Here is a 20,585-nt window from a genome sequence, read left to right as displayed (position 1 = left end):
GTGTGGTCATATCCTAGCTCCACACACCAAATAGGGTCCCACCCTCCCTTTCACCCCATCCCCATACGGCTTCCCCATCAGAACTGCAGGATACACAGGGATGAAAGAACCAGGGCTTTGGAAGAGTTATCTTACTGCCATGTCATTGTAAAATGACAACATACAACACCTGCTTTTATGGAAGGCTGTGGCATTACGCGGAGTTACTGACTTGAGAAACAGTTCATGAAATGGAGGAAGAATTGCTGTTTCTCATTATTTTAGCCACCCTTTCCAGTTTCGTCTTCAACTTCAAAACCTTCCCTCCTCTTCCCAACTTACACCCGAGTTTCCATATAGCAATATTAACCTTGAAACCTATTCCTCAAACAGGACAGATTTTTAAGTACTTTAGACCCCTTTCCCATGACTGGTTTTGGGGTTCAACTGATGTTGGTCGACTTTGGTGCTAAACATCAAGTGACCAAATTCATAAGCTTTTATTGAAGCACACTAATCATTATTTTTCATTGTTGTTGTTAATGTTTTGCTATGCCTAATCAATGAACTGAATGATGAGAGCCATATAGAGACAGGAAAGGCATGGCATGCATGGTTTGGAATACCTGATGTTTCAGACATCCAGTTTTGCCTAGGAATGTATCCCTGCAAGATGAGGGAGTGACTGCATGTCCTTTCTGCTTCTGGCCCATGTTCATTTCCTAGTAACACAAACTCTTACCAACTGAGGTTGACTGGATCCAAAGAACTTGGTCATTTATTTCTGTCTCTGGATGTTATTCCTCATCCATGGAAAAACTGGTTTCTACCTGGCTGGAATCTCTTTCCATCTCATTACCTATCATCTATGTAACCACCACCCACTGAATCCTGCAAACAGCACTCAGTACATGTGTTTCACACACAAATTTTCTCTGAGTTAGTATTAATTGAAGTGAGAGATTTGCCACATACCATCAGAACCCCTCTTGGCCACAATGTCCCACTTCTTACCCTGTAGGTTCCGCATGGGCAGTTCCCTAAGGCCAGTTCTGTTTGTCCCATAGTTGGAGAGGACCGCTAAGGCATAGGTGTTTTCATACAGAGTGTTCCCCCTGATGATCTGCAGGTTCTCTAGAGGAATCTTCTCCACAGTGTTGAGGGCAATGAGCACATAGCCAGCCACCTCCTGGATGGTCTGAGAGGGAAAACAAAGCCTATTAAAGTGGGTCCAGGAGCCATGTTTAACTTCACAATGACGCATTCATGTGGCAGATAAGACATGTAGACAATCACACGTGGGCAAAGGGTGTGGCAGGATTTGCAATGATTTCTTTCATGTTTGCATTTGAAGTTTACATTAAAGAACAGCTAATCATTTGATATATTGTGATTCCCACGCTAAATGGGATTCCAGATAAATGGAAGTGAAAGTAACTATTTTGAATTCATCTCTCATGATTTCTTGTGGAAGGAAGAAGCGAGGGAGAAGGGGGAGAAAAAAATGAAAAAGAAATAAGGGCAAAGTAAACCCAACCAAATTCCAAGGTTTTGAAAGCCTTCAGAGTTGGCTCTTAATGATTCACTAGGAATATTTAGGACTGTGGAACAGCAGAAGGGATCTCTCCCATTCTATAGCTTGACCTTAGCTGGAAGAGTGGACTTCCCATAACACTCATCCATAGTCCCTTGGATTTTGTGGCTTCCATAAGATGAAGTATCCATGCCACAAGTCAAATTCTGCTGAGGCTTTTCTGTTCATGTTTCATTCGATAGTGTTTGAGTAGGACAACCACATTCAATGAACTAACCTTTAAGAAGGAAAGGTCATAACCCCTTTGCACGTAGGTAATTTCCAAGTTCCCAAGGACCACTTCACAGTTGTTGAACATCCTCTGCAGGCTCAGAAAGTGGTCTTCAAAAGTGCCGAGTTGTGTGAGCCTGTTGCTTGTGCCTTGGCAAACTAGAGTAAAAGGGAAAGAGGTCTTTCAGAAGATGCCGAGCAAGGTAGCAAACCACAACAAAACAATACTCATCAGCTTTCTGAGCCACAGTGGCTAGCAATCATCTTTGATCAAAGCCACCACAATGCTGATGTGGTAAGAGACGTTTAAGTTTACACAGCTGTAATTCATAGTGAGACAGAGCTCATTCCTGTGATGCATGCGATCATGTGATAGTAAGAACACAGAGAAAACAAAGCATTAAAAGTGGAAGGCAGGGGAGATGTAAATTCTACAGAGGATTGCATTAGTTACCTATTTTGTTTCTATGGCAAAATACCAGACAAAAATCCCCTTAAGGAGGGAAGGGTTTATTTCAGCTTACAGTTTTAGGGAAGACAGTCAACCATAGCAGAAAAGAATGACAGCCAAAGTGTGAAACATCTGGTCACATTGCATCCACAGTCAGGAAGAAGAGAGAGGTGAGTACCACTCAGCTCCCTTTCTCCATTTTATTTAGTTTGAGGATCCCAACCATAGAATGGTGCTGTCCACCTTTAGGGTAGAACTTCCAGAATCAATTAACCTCATGTAGAAAATTGTTCACAGATATGCCCAGATGTCTATTTCTGTGGCAATTCTAAATCTTGTCATGTTGACAATCAAGATTAACCATAGAAGTTTCTAAAACAGGATAGATTTAAGAGTGCCTTTAGAGAAAGATAATAACCAAATCTATGTGGATGATACAATTGCAAAGTGAGTTAATAACAATGCAATGAACATTTTACTTCACAAAAATAAGTGTGCTACATTGTTGTATATACAAAGGGTCTCCAAAACCACAAGATAGAGTAGGCAATGTTTTCCAACCCCAATTCTATGTACCTAAAATCGATGAAAACAATAGAATGTTTAAAGTCAACTGTTAGAAATTAAAAATACTCCTCAGCCTTCCTGCCCAGCTCCCACTCCCCCCACCACCCCTCACCGTGTTCCCAATCTGTTCAGAAGATCTTGCCTCATTCCTCTTCCCTGGGGTACCATGCATATCTCTCTTAGGTTCTTTCCTGTTTCCCAGACTCTCTGTCAGTGGAAGTGCACACTGGCACTATCCTGATCCATATCTAAAATCCATATATGAGTGAGTACATACCGTGTTTGTCTTTTTGTGACTGGGTTACCTCACTCAGGATGGTTGAGTGGGGGGTAGAAAAGGGGGAAGAGGGAGTCATAGGTTAGAAGACAGATATGGCACCAGTGAGACCTCTAGTGATCTAAAGGGATGACACCAACTGGCGAGCTAAGCAATAGTGTAGAGACCACCTTAAATGCCCATTCCTGATAATGAACTTGATGTCTATAGCCATCCTAGAACCTTCATCCAGTGACTGATGGAAGCAGAGGCAAACACCCACAGTTAAACACTGAACTGAACCCATGGAACCCAGTGACAGAGAGAGAGGAGCGATGAGCAAAATGGCAAAGAAAGGGCTAGCAAAACCAGCAAAGACAGCTGATCTGAACAAGGGGGAGCTCTTGGACCCCAGATCGACAGCTGGGAGGCCAGCGTGGGACTAATCCAGACCCCCAAATGTGAGAGTCAGTGAAGAGGCCTGGGCAACCTATGGAGCCCTGGGCAGTGGACCAGTGTTTATCCCTGGCATACAAACAGACTTCATGTGTCCATAACACAAAGAGAGATGCTCTCTCAGCCTGGACTCTTAGGGGAGTGCCTGGACCCTACCCTGAGTGAAATGACAGATTCTGGATATCCCCTATATGGAAGGAAATGGTGATAGGGTGGGAGGCTGGGGGGGGATGATGGGAGGGTGCGGGAGGAGGGGAGGGAGAGGGAACTGGGATTGGCATGTGAAGCAAGCTATTTAAAATTAAAGTAATAAAAAATAAAATAAAGTAAAAAAAAAGATATTGGCTCTTCTCTATGAGTTCAAGGCCAGCCTGGTCTACAGAGAGAGTTCCAGGAAAGCCAGGGTTACACACAGAGAGAAAAAAAAAATACTCCTTGGAATCATCCAAGGACAAATCAAAGTTCTGGTTATGGAATACCCAGAATTCTCTTTTAACTGAAAAGATGACACTTTAAAGTAGTAGGTTAGTAAGAACCCAACATGTCCTTCTGTCTTTTTCACATTGTGTTATTCCAAATAGCATAGGTATCCATGTTTGTCTTGCATCCCCGCCAATATGCAACATGTCAAGACACAGACTTAATCCAAGAAAACATGCAAATTTAGGGGCCAAAGTTAGACCACAGAAATGCACTCAGTGGCTTGCATTTAAAACCAGAGGAGAGGATAGTAATAAAATGGTATTCACAGCCTGGCTTTTGGGGAGACATGTTTAGGCAAGCAAAACAAAACAAAGAGACTTGGAGCTTTTGAAGCAGGGAACTTGTTAAAGGATATACTTTGAACCAAAATTATCCTAAGAGTGAAGAAATATGGCCTCTGGGTTTAGACATTACATTTGGAACTGGCCAGATCCTTCTGTGTTGGCAAAGATGTTCCCTTGACAGTGACAGTAACCGGGGGGATAGAGCATAAAATAAGGCCAATGTCAACACAGTGGTACTTTCTTTAGGTACCTTTACAATATGTATTACTGTTTTATAGGCTTCTTTGTTCCCTCCCCTTGGGTTGTTCTAAGAGCATCATCTGTCTGGCCTGGCATGATGGAGCCACAGTAAGCAACCGGCACATGTTCAGACACCACATAATCAGCCCAAGGCATTTATAGACACTATGAAGCAATCTTCTCATCCTCTTTAACTCTATGGGAATCTCTCTAGCCCCCTTCCATTTTCTCTAATTCAGCAGAAGTGAGGGCATCACATAGAAACTGTGAAGGCTGACAAGTTTGGCTCCATATCTCCCACCTGTAAAGACAGGGTAATTTGACAATTCTTCCAAGTATGACTTTGAGTTGACCCAATATGTCTGGTCTGCTTTTGTCTAAGAGTGTGAGGTGATCTGGTGTTTGTCTCCACTAGGAACAACTGCTTAAGTCTTCTGTGCATACAGATCCCTAAGATGCCACCATAAATATATCTGTAGGGGTTTGGCAGTGATAGGCCACCTTCCCGAAGTCACATTGTTGATTGGCAGCTACCTTTCCAATTAACAGGTAGTAGTAGCCTTTGCTTTTAATTCCTACTGATCAGTCATGGACCCAGTTACCACATGTGGGAGCCTTGTTTTCGATACCAGTTGGGTAGGTTGAGCCCTCTGCAGTTGGACCCTTTCAAAAGGCATTCTTCAGCACACAGAAACACATTCAATTGTATTTAAATAACCAAGGACTTCAGCTTGCCAGTTTCTTTAAGTGGGCATTAAGATTTTTCTTTGTTATTAAGCTAATTAGAAAGTTTTGTCAAACCAAAGTCAAAATACGCCATTTGAGATTAGTGAGTTACAGAAAAAGAACAATGTATTTGTGTTTCCTTCATCTATTTAAAATGCTAAACAAGCAATTTAAGTATCTATGAATACTTATCAGGGGCTTCATTATCTGCAGTTAGGATGAGTTACTTTCATATTCAGACAAAGAAGATATGCTTAGGAGACACCAGGACTGTCTATGTAAAAACTAGACAATCAGAAGTGATTCAAGCTCCATATAGAATCTAGGAATTTGGTTTCCCTCTTGCAAACCCAGGGCAAGTACCACTAATCAAGAATAAAGGTTGTGGGACCCTGGTCCTCAAAACACTTTGCTTCCAGCCCCACTGTATTAGGAGCATTTACAGATGTGTGTAAAAACTGAAGGAATGACGATATTAGCATCCTCAAGTCAGAACTTTACCATACTCTATCACATTTCTACTCAGATCCATCTGGTCCTTGGATATATTTTAAAGTAAGGGGGAAACATCAGTCAAGTCCACCTTGATTGACAGTCATATGCTTGGCACACTTTATTGTGTTTACAGCTGTTTTTGGAGAATCCTGCCTTAACTAGAAGATGAATACAGCAAGTGCACACAGTGAGATGATCTAAACTCCTGCCACGACAGGAAATGTCACTGTCTTCCTGACCGTTCCTTCCCAGGAAGGCTTGGCTCACACCAGACACAATCAGACTCTTATGATTTTCACTGCATTGTGGTCTTGCCTACACTGGAGCTTCATAGGGATGGGCTCAGGAAATTCTGCCCTTTAAGTTGGGTTCATTTCACAGCCCAGTATTTTGGGGATTAATCTTTGCTTTTGTGATAGATTTCAGGCAAGCACATTAAGAGAAATTATTTGTGCATTTTCTTAAGGCACAGGCGGCTGCTTTGATGCTTGGTTATTCTTTTAAGGAAACTTCCACTTAACTGAAACTAAGAAAAATCTGCCACCCTCGTGCAGTGGTCCTGGCTTTACAGTATAGGCGCTGGCACTTCTATGCTAATATTGCACATACAATTCTTCTTGTTCATGTATTAATTAACATGCAGCATAAGACAAGCTTCTCCAGAGTCCTCTAAGCTCAGTCACATACTTTTAGAAGTGCCCATAAAAATGCATACTTGTTTTAATTTATTGTTATTCTCAGCTATACAGTAGGGGCTACCAAAGTTATGAGGTTCTTGGAAATGTCTCCCCATCACCTCTGAAATTGTTTCTGCTTCTGTCCTTGCCCTGTTTCCTACAGTACATCCCACTTTAAAGCAGAGATCACATCACACAAAGCCTGGGTCCAAGCCATCGTTTTGGTGGTTTCCTGGTGTAATTACAGTAAGTGCAAGCTTGTTTCTGGGTCCACAAGCTTTGTAATTCTGCCCTGTTAGCCAATTTTCTACTGTGTCTCTGGTCCAGGCACTCAACTTTAATTTGTCCCAAACCCACAGCTCTTGCTGATCGAGCTGCCTCAATCCCAGCACTGGACATCTTGGTCGTCCTTTTAGCATTGACATGGTGATTCAACAAACACTCTTCAGAAGAGCCAATCCTAACTCACTGCCACTTCCTGTCATGCCATGCATACTTCTTTTCTTCATATATTTAAAATACTTAAAGTGATTGCTTATGCATTTATTACATAGACCACGTATTCAAAGCCGAGAAAAATAAAACTACAACTGCATGGAGTGTGTACATTTTCTTATCCTTATTTTTTTAAAATAAAATACCATGTTTTCTAAAGCATTTACACTGCAGTAAGTGTTATGAGAACTAACTAATCTTGGGGTGACAATATATAGAAGGGAGGATGTGCGAAGGTCATACACGAATGCCACTTTTAATAAGGTAACTACATCCAGGGAGTTCCTGGAACTCATGATGCCCAGGTACTGTGGGCTGAAAACATATACATGGACACTCTTGGCACTGACAGGAATGATGTGCAAATGCAGGGTGGTATTACACTTCTATTTTTGTTATCAAAACAACAAGTGATCATGTGACCAAAGTTTTAGATGACACACATAGGTTTTTATGTTTTTCATTTCCTTATGTCTGATGAGGGAGTGTTCAGAGGATAAGGGATTCATTTGTAAAGTGATAATCATAGGACTTTTCCAGTCCATTGGCATAAAATCTTCCTAGCCCAGACAACACATTTCACTAACTTAAAAGCTAGGGAACCATTTTCATAGTGTCACTACTGAGAAGTTTAAGGCAATTGCAGATGAAATGGTATGTAAATAAATAATGGTTTAAGGAAGAGTCTTAGAAAGCTGCTTGAGATTACATTCCATCGGGGTGGGAATACTGTACTCTACTTGGTGATAATGACTCTTCACATGGGGACAGTCAAAGAGGACCCAAACTGCAGTTTTCCTTATGTGTAAGTAAATTTTAATGTTGTTTCTTAGGGAAATTAATGGAAATTTTCTCCATTAGGACAATATTATCAGGCTAGTTTTATGAAAGTTTAAATGAGAGAAGAAAAAAATCTTTGATTTGAGCCATAAAGAAATAATTAGAAAATAGGAGCATTGGCATTTACTGTGAGCCAGATCAAAGGTTTTATGCAATGGGAAAAGTCTTATGATTATCAAAATTCATCTTGACTTTACAAAGTGATCTTCCTCATAGGTTTTCTTAGCTATTTTCTCCTCTACTACAACTGGGAAATAGTTTCTAGATTGTAGGCAGGTGAACATTTGCATCAAGCTCCATCTACATTGCAGCTTAGAAATAAAGATGATAATTTGCTTTTTGCGTTAAAATAAATGTGTGGAGCTAACCACGGCAAGTTGTAGCATGATTACACAGTTGCAAACTCCAACAACCCAATTATGTTAACAAGCAAAACACATTAGAATAACATTTCTTATATTTTGAGCTGGGAAAGCTAGCATCAAAACTAATTGACTTCCGTCCCCATGATTCTCCTCCATTGTCTCTAAATAATTCTAAAACAAATAATTCTAAAAACCACACCAATTAGAGTTAGAACCCCTTTGTACATTTTGTCCCACTTCCTTGGTAGGTAGGTAAAATTTCTGAGTTCCAGGAAGGACAGTTTTATGAGGGACAGAAGAATATATTTCCAATGACATCATCAAATACCTTTCTATTAGCAAGACTACCTTAGTGTCATCCCCAGGCAGATAGCTCCTCTTAATATGTTAGCCAGGTAAAACGAGACAAGTTTTACCTATTTAAAGGGGCAATTGTGAGTGAAGTAACATTGTGAACAGGGGGTTAGAGAGAGGTGGCTCAGTGGTCAAGAGCAAATGCTGCTCTTCTAGAGGACTCCAGATTGCTTCCCAACAGTAGCATGGGAAGGCTTACAAATGCCTGTAATTTCAGCTCCAGGGAACTTGATGCTCTCTTCCAGCAATCTTGGGTACTACAGCTGTGTGCACAAGCCTCCACAGAGATACATACATACATGCATATTTTAATTTAAAAAATCTAGAAAAGATTGTGAATGAAAAGTGCTTTACAAATGATATCCCTCTCTAAATGTAAGCGATGTGCCTCACTGAGGCTTCACTATAACTACAACAGTTATGCTTATGTATCTTCAGTGATGCCGGCAAACTACTTTGCTCTACTGTTCTTTAATTGACGATCTAAAATCACAGCATAACCTGTTCCACTATTCACAAAAAGTTGAATGGCAAGTCATAAATAAATTTGTCTTGTGATGGAACTATTAGTGAATTCTATAAGAACATACTCTGACCTGGGAATACATTACCCTCGCAGGGAGTTTCCCCGGTTACTTGCACAGATGGAAAATAAATACTCTCAACACAGACTCATATAATAAGGAAAGTAGATTCACAGCAACCTAGAATTGAAAACGGTTGGAGTAGTCCTGCTGAATATTGAGAGCACCGAGGAGTGCACGATGGAGAAAGTGGCCCTAGCTTAGAGTCCGTCTACATGGACCTGTAAACAATAGTCAATGTTGTGGTGTTGTGCTCAGCTTCTTGGAGCCTGTGTGAGTAAGCACTCCTCTCTGGCCTGAGTGCTCGTTGTCTAATTTCACGCCTGCTCACTCACTCATGATTAGGGCCGTTTCTGCAGTGAATATTACTTCCCTTCCTGAAGTCCATCTCCCAAACTTCCACTTCCACCTTTTGCCTCCATGGCATTTCAATGAATTTGACCTATTTCTCCAGAGCTTGCTGTTCTCGAAGTATTTCAGCTCACCAAGACTGGCAGCATGGAGTCAAAAACATCAGTAGTATCCGCATTGCCACCATACCTCATAGTGTTCAAAGTCCTTCTTCTGAGTTCAGGCAAGACCTAAAGGAAACAGCTACCCTTGCCAACTCCCTCCTATGGCTGAAATCTGAGGGGCCCTTGAAGACAAGACTTCAAGGAAAATCTAGGAACAGTATGAGTTAGCTCCCTACATTGGTTTCCTGCCACCATGGGAAACTAGAACACTTTAAGGAATGGTGAGTTTGTGTGTGTAAGTGCTAATGGACATAAATGATTATCATAAAGCATAATCTCTGATAATGTCTAGTGTGAGAAAGGTGGGAAATACACAATCTCCATAGACTGGGCCTCAAGATGACTGCATGAAAATTGACTTTGAAACCTGACTTGACGTTTGAAACCTGACTTCAAGGGAAATAGCTCTTTACTGAACCTTAAGATGCCCTTTGCTACCAGCTATCAGTCACCTATGACCTCTCTTCACCCTGTGCAGTCGGGGACTGGCCATCAGACAGCATTTTGGAAGCATAAAAGGTTAGTGGTAGGCTGGAATTCACCCTCATTATTCAATGTCGCCATGGTCTTGGTGCACTAGTCTGCCCACCTGTGTTTCCTTAAGAGTTTCTGTCAGGGGAGCTGAGCGTTCCCACCAGGGTGTGGGGTGTCTTCCTCCGTGTGCCTTTACCATCCATGTCATTCCCAGCAAGGCGATGTGAAAGCAAAGGGAGGCAGGTCTTCAAAGATCTCCTTACTCCAAGCAGAGTCCCCACCCAACTCACATAAATCCTCTTTCATATCTTGCTCAGGTCTGGTGACTCACTCTTTGATGACAAAGGCTGAGTAATGTTTCCCACATTGGGCTATTCACTTGCAGGTTGAACTATTCCTCTAGAATTCATGTACATGCCATATATGGCCAGCAAGCATTATGACATGTGGGGCCAGCAGCCTGGAAACAATACTGGAGCCAATTAGCAAAGTTTACCTTGCTTCGTTGTCTTTTCTGCAGGCTCAAGAGATTGTTCTTTATTCTGTTCATTCATTCCTGCATTCACTAAGCTACAGGAAAGACAGTTTTATGAGGGACAGAAGAGTATGTTTCCAATGACATCACCAAATACCTTTCTATTTGCAAGACTGCTACAGAATCATCATATGTCATCTCCAGCCAGTTAATGCCACTCAATGTCCTAACTGGGTAACATGAGACCAGTTTTACCTATTTCACAGGGAAACTGGGAGCAGTCATAAGATTGTGAACAGGGAGCTCAGTGGTTAAGAGCACTAGTTGCTATTCCAGAGGACACCAGTTCAGTCTCCTGTACTCACATGGGAAGGTTTACAAATGCCTGTAGCTATACCTCCAGGTTGTCCACTCTTCTGTCTATTCTATATTCCATTCACTTACCTACAACATGTTAATAAAGTAGTTCAAAGATAGTTGCCAAGGATGAAACAGAAATACTGACTCAAAGAATCCAATAATCCTTTAAAGAAATGACATGAAATGTGAAATAGTCATAGAACATCCCAAAATATAGAGCCATGATAAATGATCATAATAAGGCAGAAATAGGATAAATCACCAAGCTCTAGTTGCCAGAAAAGAATGTCCCAATATTCCTTGGTAAACATGGATACGTAACGGTTTACACCGGATTAAAGGAATAAATTGGCTGTAAGTGCCAGTGTTGAATCCAATGACCCTACCATGACCAGTGCCACAGTTTGAAACCCTAAAAAAAGTGGGGGGGCTTCCATTTGTATACTTTTTTCTCTGCATTCCTCTCCTCTGGATCATTGCACACATTCTAACTTGAGGATGTAGCTTATCTTTTCTGGATTATAGTTATCTATAGGAATCATAAGTCTTAAGAAAAATCTTGGACAAGGTATTCAGTTCGCAAGGAAATAACAGAATTCTGACCCAGAAAATGGGATTGGAAGTTAGTTTGGGGCAAATATTTCTCTGCGGAGATATTCTGGACATGTTGTGCATGTCTGGTCCTCACCACAAGATACTTTACCTGTTTTTTTCTATTTTTAACTCACTCAAATTTTTCAAAAATCAGATTTTAATGTACTCTTGTATGTAAGGCCATTTTTGTACGTATACATATGTATGTACATACACACATACACACATACACACACACACACACATTTATGTTATTCTACAATAAGCACCAAAAACCAATCTAGCAAACAAGTATATAGTTTTTCTCACCAGAGAAAATAATGGGAAACCTAGGGACAACCAAAAGCCTGAAAAGAACAGCAACCACGAAGATACAAGTAGAAGGCTGGTATGTGGGTGTGGCTATTTTTCTTTTTATCTGAAAACAAGCAGTCTCCCTGCAGCTGCTCCCTCTTAACCTTGGCAGCTCTTGGCTATTCCAAGTCACTCTCCTGTCAAGTTTGGTAGGGGAATCTTCCAGAATGTTGCTCTTGCAGAACCCCAAAAAAGCCCCAGAAGGAGTCATAGGGGAGGCTCAGAGGATTTGAACTGTTCTATAGGGTAACCTATCGAAGGGAGCTTTCTTCTCCCAAGGACACTACGCTGGGTTATTGGGACCTAATGGAGTAGTTAAAGGGAACAATGCTGAGGTGTGGAAAGGAACAGACTACTTCAAGAGTGCCTGGGGGAAGAGCTGGGATGGGGATGAAAGTGTGTACCTAGAGCTGTGGCCAAGACCCAAGATGTGCTGTAAGTCCTGCTTCTCACTGTCCCTTCCAGGCTGGGACTCTGCATTGCACCATCGATGCTTCAAAAAAAGAAGAAAGTAATCTTTAAACAGATTGCTGGCTTGGCCTCATGGAGTAGGCAGCTTGCTGTACTCAAGTTACAGAAGCAAGGCAGGTCTCAGAGCTACTTAAAATAGATAGGATGGCATGTCTACACCAAAAAAAATGTTTAAAAGGCAAAAATGAGCAAGAAGCAGCGGGGGAGAGATCCAAGCCCCTCGATGTTTGACCACAGAATGATTTTACTGGCACTCATCAGTGGTCACCAGACTTGGAGCGACATGTCAGGACTAAAATCCTGGTTTGGCCCTTTCCCCCAACCCCTCCAAGCCTCTTTCTTTCTTCTATTAAATGGGAACAAGATTTCTATGACTCTGGGAGGATTTGGTGTGATGGAAGAGTCCCTAGCAAAGCACGTGACTCATGGAAAACCCTTACTAGGTCCTCCCGTGCCTTGAATCTGAATTAAATCTGGATCGGGGCCCACTAGCATGAATTGCTTCCTTCCGTTCAAGCATTCTCAGAGGAGGCTGACCTTTCTACCCTTTTACTCACACTGCTGGTGTGTGGCCTGTCCAAGAGCTATGAGGTTGTGCCGCTGAGGGAGGGATAGTTAATGCTGACCATAGCTAACTGCCCACCCGAATCACAGCGATGTGACCATGGCTCAGCAGGAAGGTAACGGGGCCCAAATCTGACTAAGGGGACTGTGCTGGGACTCTTGACAGTAAGGAAGCCAAACCTACTATGGGCCTTGCAAAATTCTTTCACAAGAAGTCCCCTCCTGCCTCTTGGAATGTTTTCTCCTGTTGTTATTTTTCATTCAGCAAAGGTCCTTTCCTGACCCTTTGCAGTGGTTTTAGAAGTTGATTATGTAAAGGCTAGGCTCACGACCAAAGCTAAGTTGATTTGGATTTGTGTGCTGTGTTTGCACATGTTTTTATTCAGCTCTTCCCTGAAAATGAGCAACCTCTTCACTCATTCAGGGTTAAGCCAGATGTCCCTTTGTTTCATTCCTAAATGAAACAAAGCAGGGTGTAGAGGAAAGCTGTGAGGGTGTCTCTCCTGGTGAGGAGGCCTGAGCTGCTTTCTCTTATAGATCTGAAACCCAAAGCACATTTTCAGGATTCACGCAAAAAAAAAAAAAAAAAAAGCTGACTCAAAGATCACTAACAACTATCAAATCCTGTCATGAAGAGCCCAAGTCAAGTTTTGTCATAGAACGATTTGAACTAAGGCTCAGGACATTATTGCAATGGGCTGGCTGATCTTTTGCTTCTAGGCTGTGGTCACTTTTCCATGGGGAATGCTATCTATTAGAAGTATATGTCCTTAGGCATCGCCATTTGCTATTAAATGGCCAAGTGTCTGGACAGATAGTAAGAGAGGGCTTTTGCCGATAGAACTGGCTTTCTAATGTGCTCATCAAAGTCTAGCAGAGGGAGTCTGTGGTGTTATGTATGAAGTTCTAGAACAGGACCCAGCACACTTTCTGTGAAAAGGCCACACAATGCACTTTTGCAGATGAGGTGGTCTCTACCCATTCCTTAGTTTCTCTGGAATAGCATTACAACAGTTGCAAGCAATGACATAATGGGTACGTAACTGACTGTTCTATTGAAACTTCACTTACAGAAGCAGACAGGATACAAAGTCCTGATGTATTTCCCAGCCTGCTTTCAAAGGCCTAACAGGAAGTCAGAAGGTATATAGTTAGACACCCTTGTTCCCGTACAGGGTAGAGATGATCCTTGTGGCAATGACAGATTTTTTTTTAAAGAGTATGTTATAAGGACTTTTCTTGGGACTAAAGGTTTTCTTATCTCACTGTCATCTAAACAGAGTAACCACCATAAGATACAAGGTACTGGAAACTGGTACCCAGGTAGGAAAAAGCTGTGTGTTGGTGTGCATGAGGTCTGTGCTGGGCATCATTGCAGCCTTAGATTTCCCCCTACCCTAAAGCACATCCAGTAATCCTGTCCTCTAATAATGGAATGGACGAGTGTCTCTTGTACGGCCATCTCTACGATACAGTTTTTCCTTGCACTGATCTGAAACTTGTTCTATTTTAACTACCCTTGGCAGAATGTGTCTCATTACTGTTCTTACCCCAGTATCTTCCTACAGAGTCCTCTCCTTGTCAGGACTCCCAGGAAACCCACATGGGTGGCTTTCTTGCCCACGACCTTTGCAAGGCCTGTGTCTAGCTGCTCTGTCTCTGGCTTCTGTGTAGTTGTAACTCCTCTGTGTGAGGAGTTGCTCGTATTCAGTGGGAAACATTGTTATTTCACAGTATATCCTGTTAGCTTAAGGAGATAATGTGTCAAAGGGAGGGGCGACATGACAGATTCCTGAGGCAGGAGGAGCACAATTAGCTCAAGGCCAGTTTGGATAAGTAAGTGAGACTTTGGGTCTGTAGTTCAGTGACAGACATGTGATTAGCATGCAAGGCCCTAACTTTTACCCTCAGCACTGACAAGAAAGAGGGAGGCTTGGTAGTCAATCCCAAAGCTTAGACTGGGAAGCATTTTCCCTTGCTGTGTCTCCCTTAGGCTTTAGATTCCTATCACATCTTAAGAACCTGTAAAACTCATCAGACAAGAAAATGCTTCGTTTTCAATAAGTCATTGCTTCATTAACTTTGCAATATACTGTCACTTCGTTGTTAACTATCGTGTGCATGAATACTTACAGACTTGCCCCAGTGAATCACAAAACATATTTCATATCTTCATTCTGAAAAATCCTGCCTTCCAATTTTTGCTTTCGTTTTACTCACAGATAGCTTTCTTGAATTTCTTCCTCACATGTTCTTAAATGTTCTCCACATAACCTTGAACTAGGCTGACTTTATCTATCGGTAAGAAACTATTTGAATTTCTTTTCCCTTAAGGACATTTGCAGGTCCATTGCAAGGAGATACCTCAGGTGTTCTTTTGTTTTGTTTTGTTTTTGTTTTTCGAAACAGTGTTTTTCTGTATTGTTTTGGAGCCTGTCCTGGAACTCTGGAACTCACTCTGTATACCAGGCTGGCATCAAACTAACAGATCTGTCTGCCTCTGCCTCCCGAGTACTGGGATTAAAGACGTGCGCCACCAACGCCTGGTTTACCGTATGTGTTCTTGAACCCAGGAAGCACCAGGGAGCTACAAGGCAGACACCGGTTCCACAATGAAAGTAGCTTCACCCAGAGATGGTGACAATTAAGTGGTGGGAAGAGTGGTTCATGGAATGAGGTACTGAAGCCTACCTCTTGGAGCAAAACCACTACAAATGAAAGTAGCTTACCACTTGGTATGTATGAATACCAAACTGAGGCTCAATGATTCACTCCAGGAGAGAGGAAACCATTCCATTTGTTCTTGTGCCAACCCTTGATTCCCTCGCTATCTTATTAAACTTGACAGCACACGTTGATGGAGAAAAATCTGGTGCTGGAATCATGGACTCTGGCATGCGCCTGTAAGGCCATCGCAGGACGGTGGTTTCCAGTGGCTGTTCAGCAGCAGGAAGACAGAGGGCTTGTGGGATGGACATATTTCAATAAGCCCTAAAGCAAGTCTTGTTTTTTTTTTCTGATTGCCTGGAGACTGAAGCCAGATACCAAAGAAGTGAACGACTCTAAGTGTGTACTTTATGTCTTAACTCAATTCGTCCTGAAGTTGTTTACTCTGGCACACTGTCAAGCCTTTACAGCCGGGAGAGCTGGTGGAGGAAGGGGTCACTCCCAAGGGTGCCATGAGTCCCTTCCAATGAACTACTTCTATGCTGCTGAAAAACCACTCAAAGATGATTTTTCCCCCTTGAAGCCAAGAAAGTTTTCTACACAAGCATTTCTTTGTAATCTCAGTTGGCTTTTACAATAATTTGTGCTTCTAGTTTAAAAGCTACAGATGTTGTGTGGGTAGAGGCAAGGAAGAAGGTGGGAACGAGAGGATAAAGACGTGAGGATCTGGGTGCCTCTCGCTCAGAAAATGTGATAACGCTTTCTTACAGGGAAAAAGCACATGGAATTAATAGGAAATGCAGATAGTTTGTGGTGCCACTGCGAAGGCTGGAGGCTGCTTGGTTTGAAGATGTTAGACTAGATACCCTCCCATCCTCTTCTTTAGAGTCCTAACCCTTTGTAAGGAGGTTATCTGGAATTGCAACTTTATGTCTGAGGACATCACAGAAGTTAGGTAACTGAACTCAGCCATTCATCATATACTACCCTGCTTTGTAAAGAGACAGAAACCAAAGTGTCATAGAAACGTTAGGATACAAACGTCTCCCTAGTAGCTAACTCATTTTATCCTGGGAATGCCGTTACCCAGTGGAAACACACTTGTACATTCTCTGTAAGCCATTTGTTATTTAGCATTGATCTGAGGCCATTTGTCTGTGTATAGGTTTTTACTGAATGTCTATTTTATAAGTCCTTAGTAAATTTTATATTCCAAATCACACGCTTTTCATGGAGTGAATACCTGAATCATCGCCTTACAAAAGGAACAACCTTACAAAATGCTTCATTGTCTAGGTTGCAAATACTTTTGACTTTAACATTCATGTCTACCTAGGAGAGAAGCTATTGAAAACATCCACCTAATAAGGAAACCGCTAGCATGGTGAGAGCAGCTGATCCCAGAGCCGGCTCAGGAAACACTGTGCAGTAATTCAGCAAATGTTCTCTGGGTGCCTTGCCAGTGTATGAACACAGAGACTGGCCATGTGGTAAGGTATGGTGTGCTAAAATGCATGGATTCCAGCTTCACAAAGTGTTATATGCAAAATAAGCCAGGTATGGTTGTGTATGTCTATAATATTATCACTCATGATGAAGGTAGGAGGATAAGGGGAGGATTAAGGACTTCAAGGTCAGGTAGGGTGAGGGGAAATGTACCAAACACCAAGACAAGTGGTTAGTTCAAGCAAGATATCACTATTGTCAATGCTATTTCTGTATTAGTGTATGAAAACCATTGTAAAAGGTCTAAGGATGTGGCAGTAGATAGGCCTGTTGCTGCTTCTCTGCTTAAGAAGCTTCCTGTTCTGGGCAGCAGATACAAACACTCGCCAAGTCTTTGCTGATTTGATCCTGAACTGCAGCTAGGGTCATGCTGGACCATTCCAAGAAAAGGACAGAGCTTGACCTAGTCTGAGAGTTCTGAAAGGATTCCTCGAGGAAGTGACCATTCAGCTGAGAATTAAGGACCAGAGGAACCTGGCCACGTGTGGGGAGGGATGGGGGTAGGAGGCTTTGCCTGCGGAAGCAGTGCAGGAGTAAGAAGGACCAGAGGTGTAAGTAGCCTTATGACAGGAAGGTGTGACGGAGGCCAAGCCCAGGGAACAAGCGGAGTGGGAGGCAGTTTCTAGCTAGAGGGCTTGTGAGAAAGCCACAGGCAGCTTTCAAATAAGGATTAATGTGCTCCGATTTGTGTTTTTAAAACATCTGCTGCTTACATCAGAAAAACTACTTACACATCCATTTTTATGGCAACATTATTTATAATAGCCAACACAGAGAAACAGCCTGCATGCTCACCAACACACGGATGGGTAAAGAAAATCCAGTGCGATGTATTTAGTAGACAGGCTTGTTGGCACATGCCTTTAAATTCATCACTGGGAGGCAGAGGCAGGCAGATTATGAGTTCAAGGCCAGCCTGGTCTACAGAGTGTGTTCCAGGATAGCCAGGGCTATGAAGAGAGAATCTGTCTCAAAACAAAAACAAAAAACAAGAAAGAACTGCATATGTGTACAATGAAACTTTAACAGCTATAAGGAAGAAAGGAGTTCTATTATTTACAGGTATTTAGAAGGAACTGGATATCATTAAAATACGTTACTCTCAGAAGAAAAATCCTGTTTTTCATGAGCATAATATAGATCATGAGAAGGTAAAAGGTGTGGTGATATATTGTTTATGATTTATTAAAGCTTGCCAGAGGATTCAGAAAGCAAAGTCAGTTGGAAGCCATAGAAGCCAGGCACACACCTTTAATCCCAGCAGTCAGAAACTAGGAGGTTGGTGGTGCATACCTTTAATCCTAGGACTCAGGGTTAAGAGGTAGATGAATCTCCCTGAGTTCAGGGCCACCCAGGGATACATGAGATTCAATCAGTCTAAAAGAGAATTACAGTTCACACCTTTAATCCCAACATCAGGGAAGTATGTAAGACAGAAGCAAGTCTCAGAGAGGCATTTATTCTCCAGCCCCACTGAGGAGAAGCAGCAGCTTGAAACTTGTGAAGAGCTCGTGCGTAGATCAGTCCTTCCAGCCTGAGCTAGGGATGAGAGCTAGTGGCCGGCTGCTTTGCTTTTCTGATATTCAGCTTAAAGTTTGAACTTCAAAATCAGTCTATGGGCCTTCTATTTTTTTTTTTTGTGCTACAAAAGGTAATGAATATGCAAATTACAGTGCTGCATGTTTGAAAACATCACAATGACACTCACTATTTTTCATGAAAACAAAAAAATATGGGTTAATTAAAAATGCCTGCTGGTTGGGGAATCCTAGACAGCATCAGAGGTGGACGTTTCTGTCAAAGAATAGAGATGCTCTGAACTCTACTACAGGTTACAACCAAAAGGGTATCATGAATGTTATCATTATGTTAGAGCTAAAATTTGCAATGATTAGGCTGGAAAGATGGCTCAGAAGGTGGAAATGCTGGTGGTGTGCACACTCCTGACAACCTGCATAATGGGGTAACCCAAATCAAGGTTGAAGAAGAGAAGTTACTGCATGAAGTTGTCCTATGACCTACACATGCTCCCCACAATAACAACACTTACAGAAATTTCAATTCTATAAATCTGAAAGTTTTAGCACTGAGGGAAAGAAGTTTGCAGTCTTGGCTAATACTTCATGTAGTATCCAGGTTTGTGTTGAAATAATTCACTCGGCTACTTAGAATAATTCAATTTTACGGTAAATTTTGGTAGAGATTTAAAAGATACTGATATCAATAATATTTGTAGAAATAAAGCTTTTAAATTTGAAGCAGAATGAAATAAATGTGACATGCCAGTAGTATGGGAGAAACATCTCCAGTTCTGAACATTTAAAGACCATCACTGATCTAGAACCAAGATTTTCCTTATCATTTAAACTTTATCTTTGTTGTCTATAGTTCTCTTCCTTTTTATTTATGTTGGGCATTCATTCTATATTACTGAGCCAGTCTCCTAGCCAGTATTTTATGTACTTCCTCTAACTAGACTGTAAAGCTACACATGCTCACACACTCTCTCACACACACAGGCATGTACACACACATGCATAGACATACATACATGCATGTACATGAACAAACATATACATGACTGCATACACACAACTTTCATTCTAAGGTTGACTTTGCACTGGAATTGAGTAAATAAGCATATTAGTGATAGATTAAAGCTCTAAGCCTCCTCTTATGATGTTTCATGAGAAACGAATGATGAAGATTCCAAGCTGCTGTCAACAGCCATATATGCAAACAGGTAGACTGGAAGACATCCTTCCAGGAGAGTCACTCCGAGTTCTCACAGATGCTACATCAAATAGCTAGCCGTATATGCTCTTTTTCCAATCATTAAACCTAAGATAAGATGGAGAAATTTCAGCGGATCATTTCAATATCTTCTATGGCAGTGATTCTTAACCTCCCGAATGCTGTGATCCTTTAATACAGTTCCTCATGTTGTGGTGACTCCCAAGCTTAAAGTTATTTTCAATGCCACTTCCTAACTAATTTTGCTACTGTCATGAATAGTGATGTAAATATCTTACATGCAGGATATCTGATATACAACCTCTGTGAAAGGGTCAGTTGACCCCCAAAGGGGTTGTGACCCACAGGTTGAGAACAACTATTCTATAGCAGTGCTATATTCAGAGCCTCTGCTACAGGGGAGAGTCTTATGAGATTGGGGTCTACCTCAGAACCTCTGCTGCAGGGGAGGGGGCTCTGCATTTGTCTGGCAGAAGAGCAATTGTGTGTGTGTGTGTGCGCGCGTGTGTGTGTGTGTGTGTGTGTGCGTGTGTTACTTGTTTCCAACTGGCTTCAGCAACCCAGTGTAGACCCATCCTATCCTAGTGTGGCTGTTTTTATTTCAGAGAAGCCAGGCGGCACAGACAACCGAAACTTCAAGGAGGTGAGGTGCCAGAGATTTGGGATGAAAGCTCACATTATCCACAGGGAGGCTGCTGAGAACAAAGAGCCACCAGAAAGGATTTGTAGCTGGATAGAAAGGAGTCAACGGAGATGTGATGCAGTAAAGTTGGGTTCTGGATGTAGTCAGGGCGC

General features: G+C 41.9%; 1 protein-coding gene across 3 annotated transcripts in view; it reads right to left on the bottom strand.

Annotated features, from left to right (window-relative positions):
- Egfr (epidermal growth factor receptor) overlaps positions 1-20,585 on the bottom strand; it is a 168,939-nt gene that overhangs the window by 52,654 nt on the left and 95,700 nt on the right. For all 3 annotated transcript variants that reach the window (XM_021227321.2, XM_005070406.4, XM_013113611.3), the window contains exons 2-3: positions 1,791-1,942; positions 994-1,177 (exon numbers count right to left, since the gene is read on the bottom strand). In XM_021227321.2, coding sequence (XP_021082980.1) covers positions 994-1,177; positions 1,791-1,942 — 336 coding nt within the window. The remainder of the gene's footprint in view (positions 1-993; positions 1,178-1,790; positions 1,943-20,585) is intronic.

Source organism: Mesocricetus auratus, unplaced genomic scaffold (assembly GCF_017639785.1).
Source record: "Mesocricetus auratus isolate SY011 unplaced genomic scaffold, BCM_Maur_2.0 Super-Scaffold_100029, whole genome shotgun sequence".
Classification (NCBI taxonomy): Eukaryota; Metazoa; Chordata; class Mammalia; order Rodentia; family Cricetidae; genus Mesocricetus; species Mesocricetus auratus.
The sequence above is the reverse complement of the archived record's forward strand: the minus strand, read 5'-3'. Positions and strand labels throughout refer to the sequence as shown.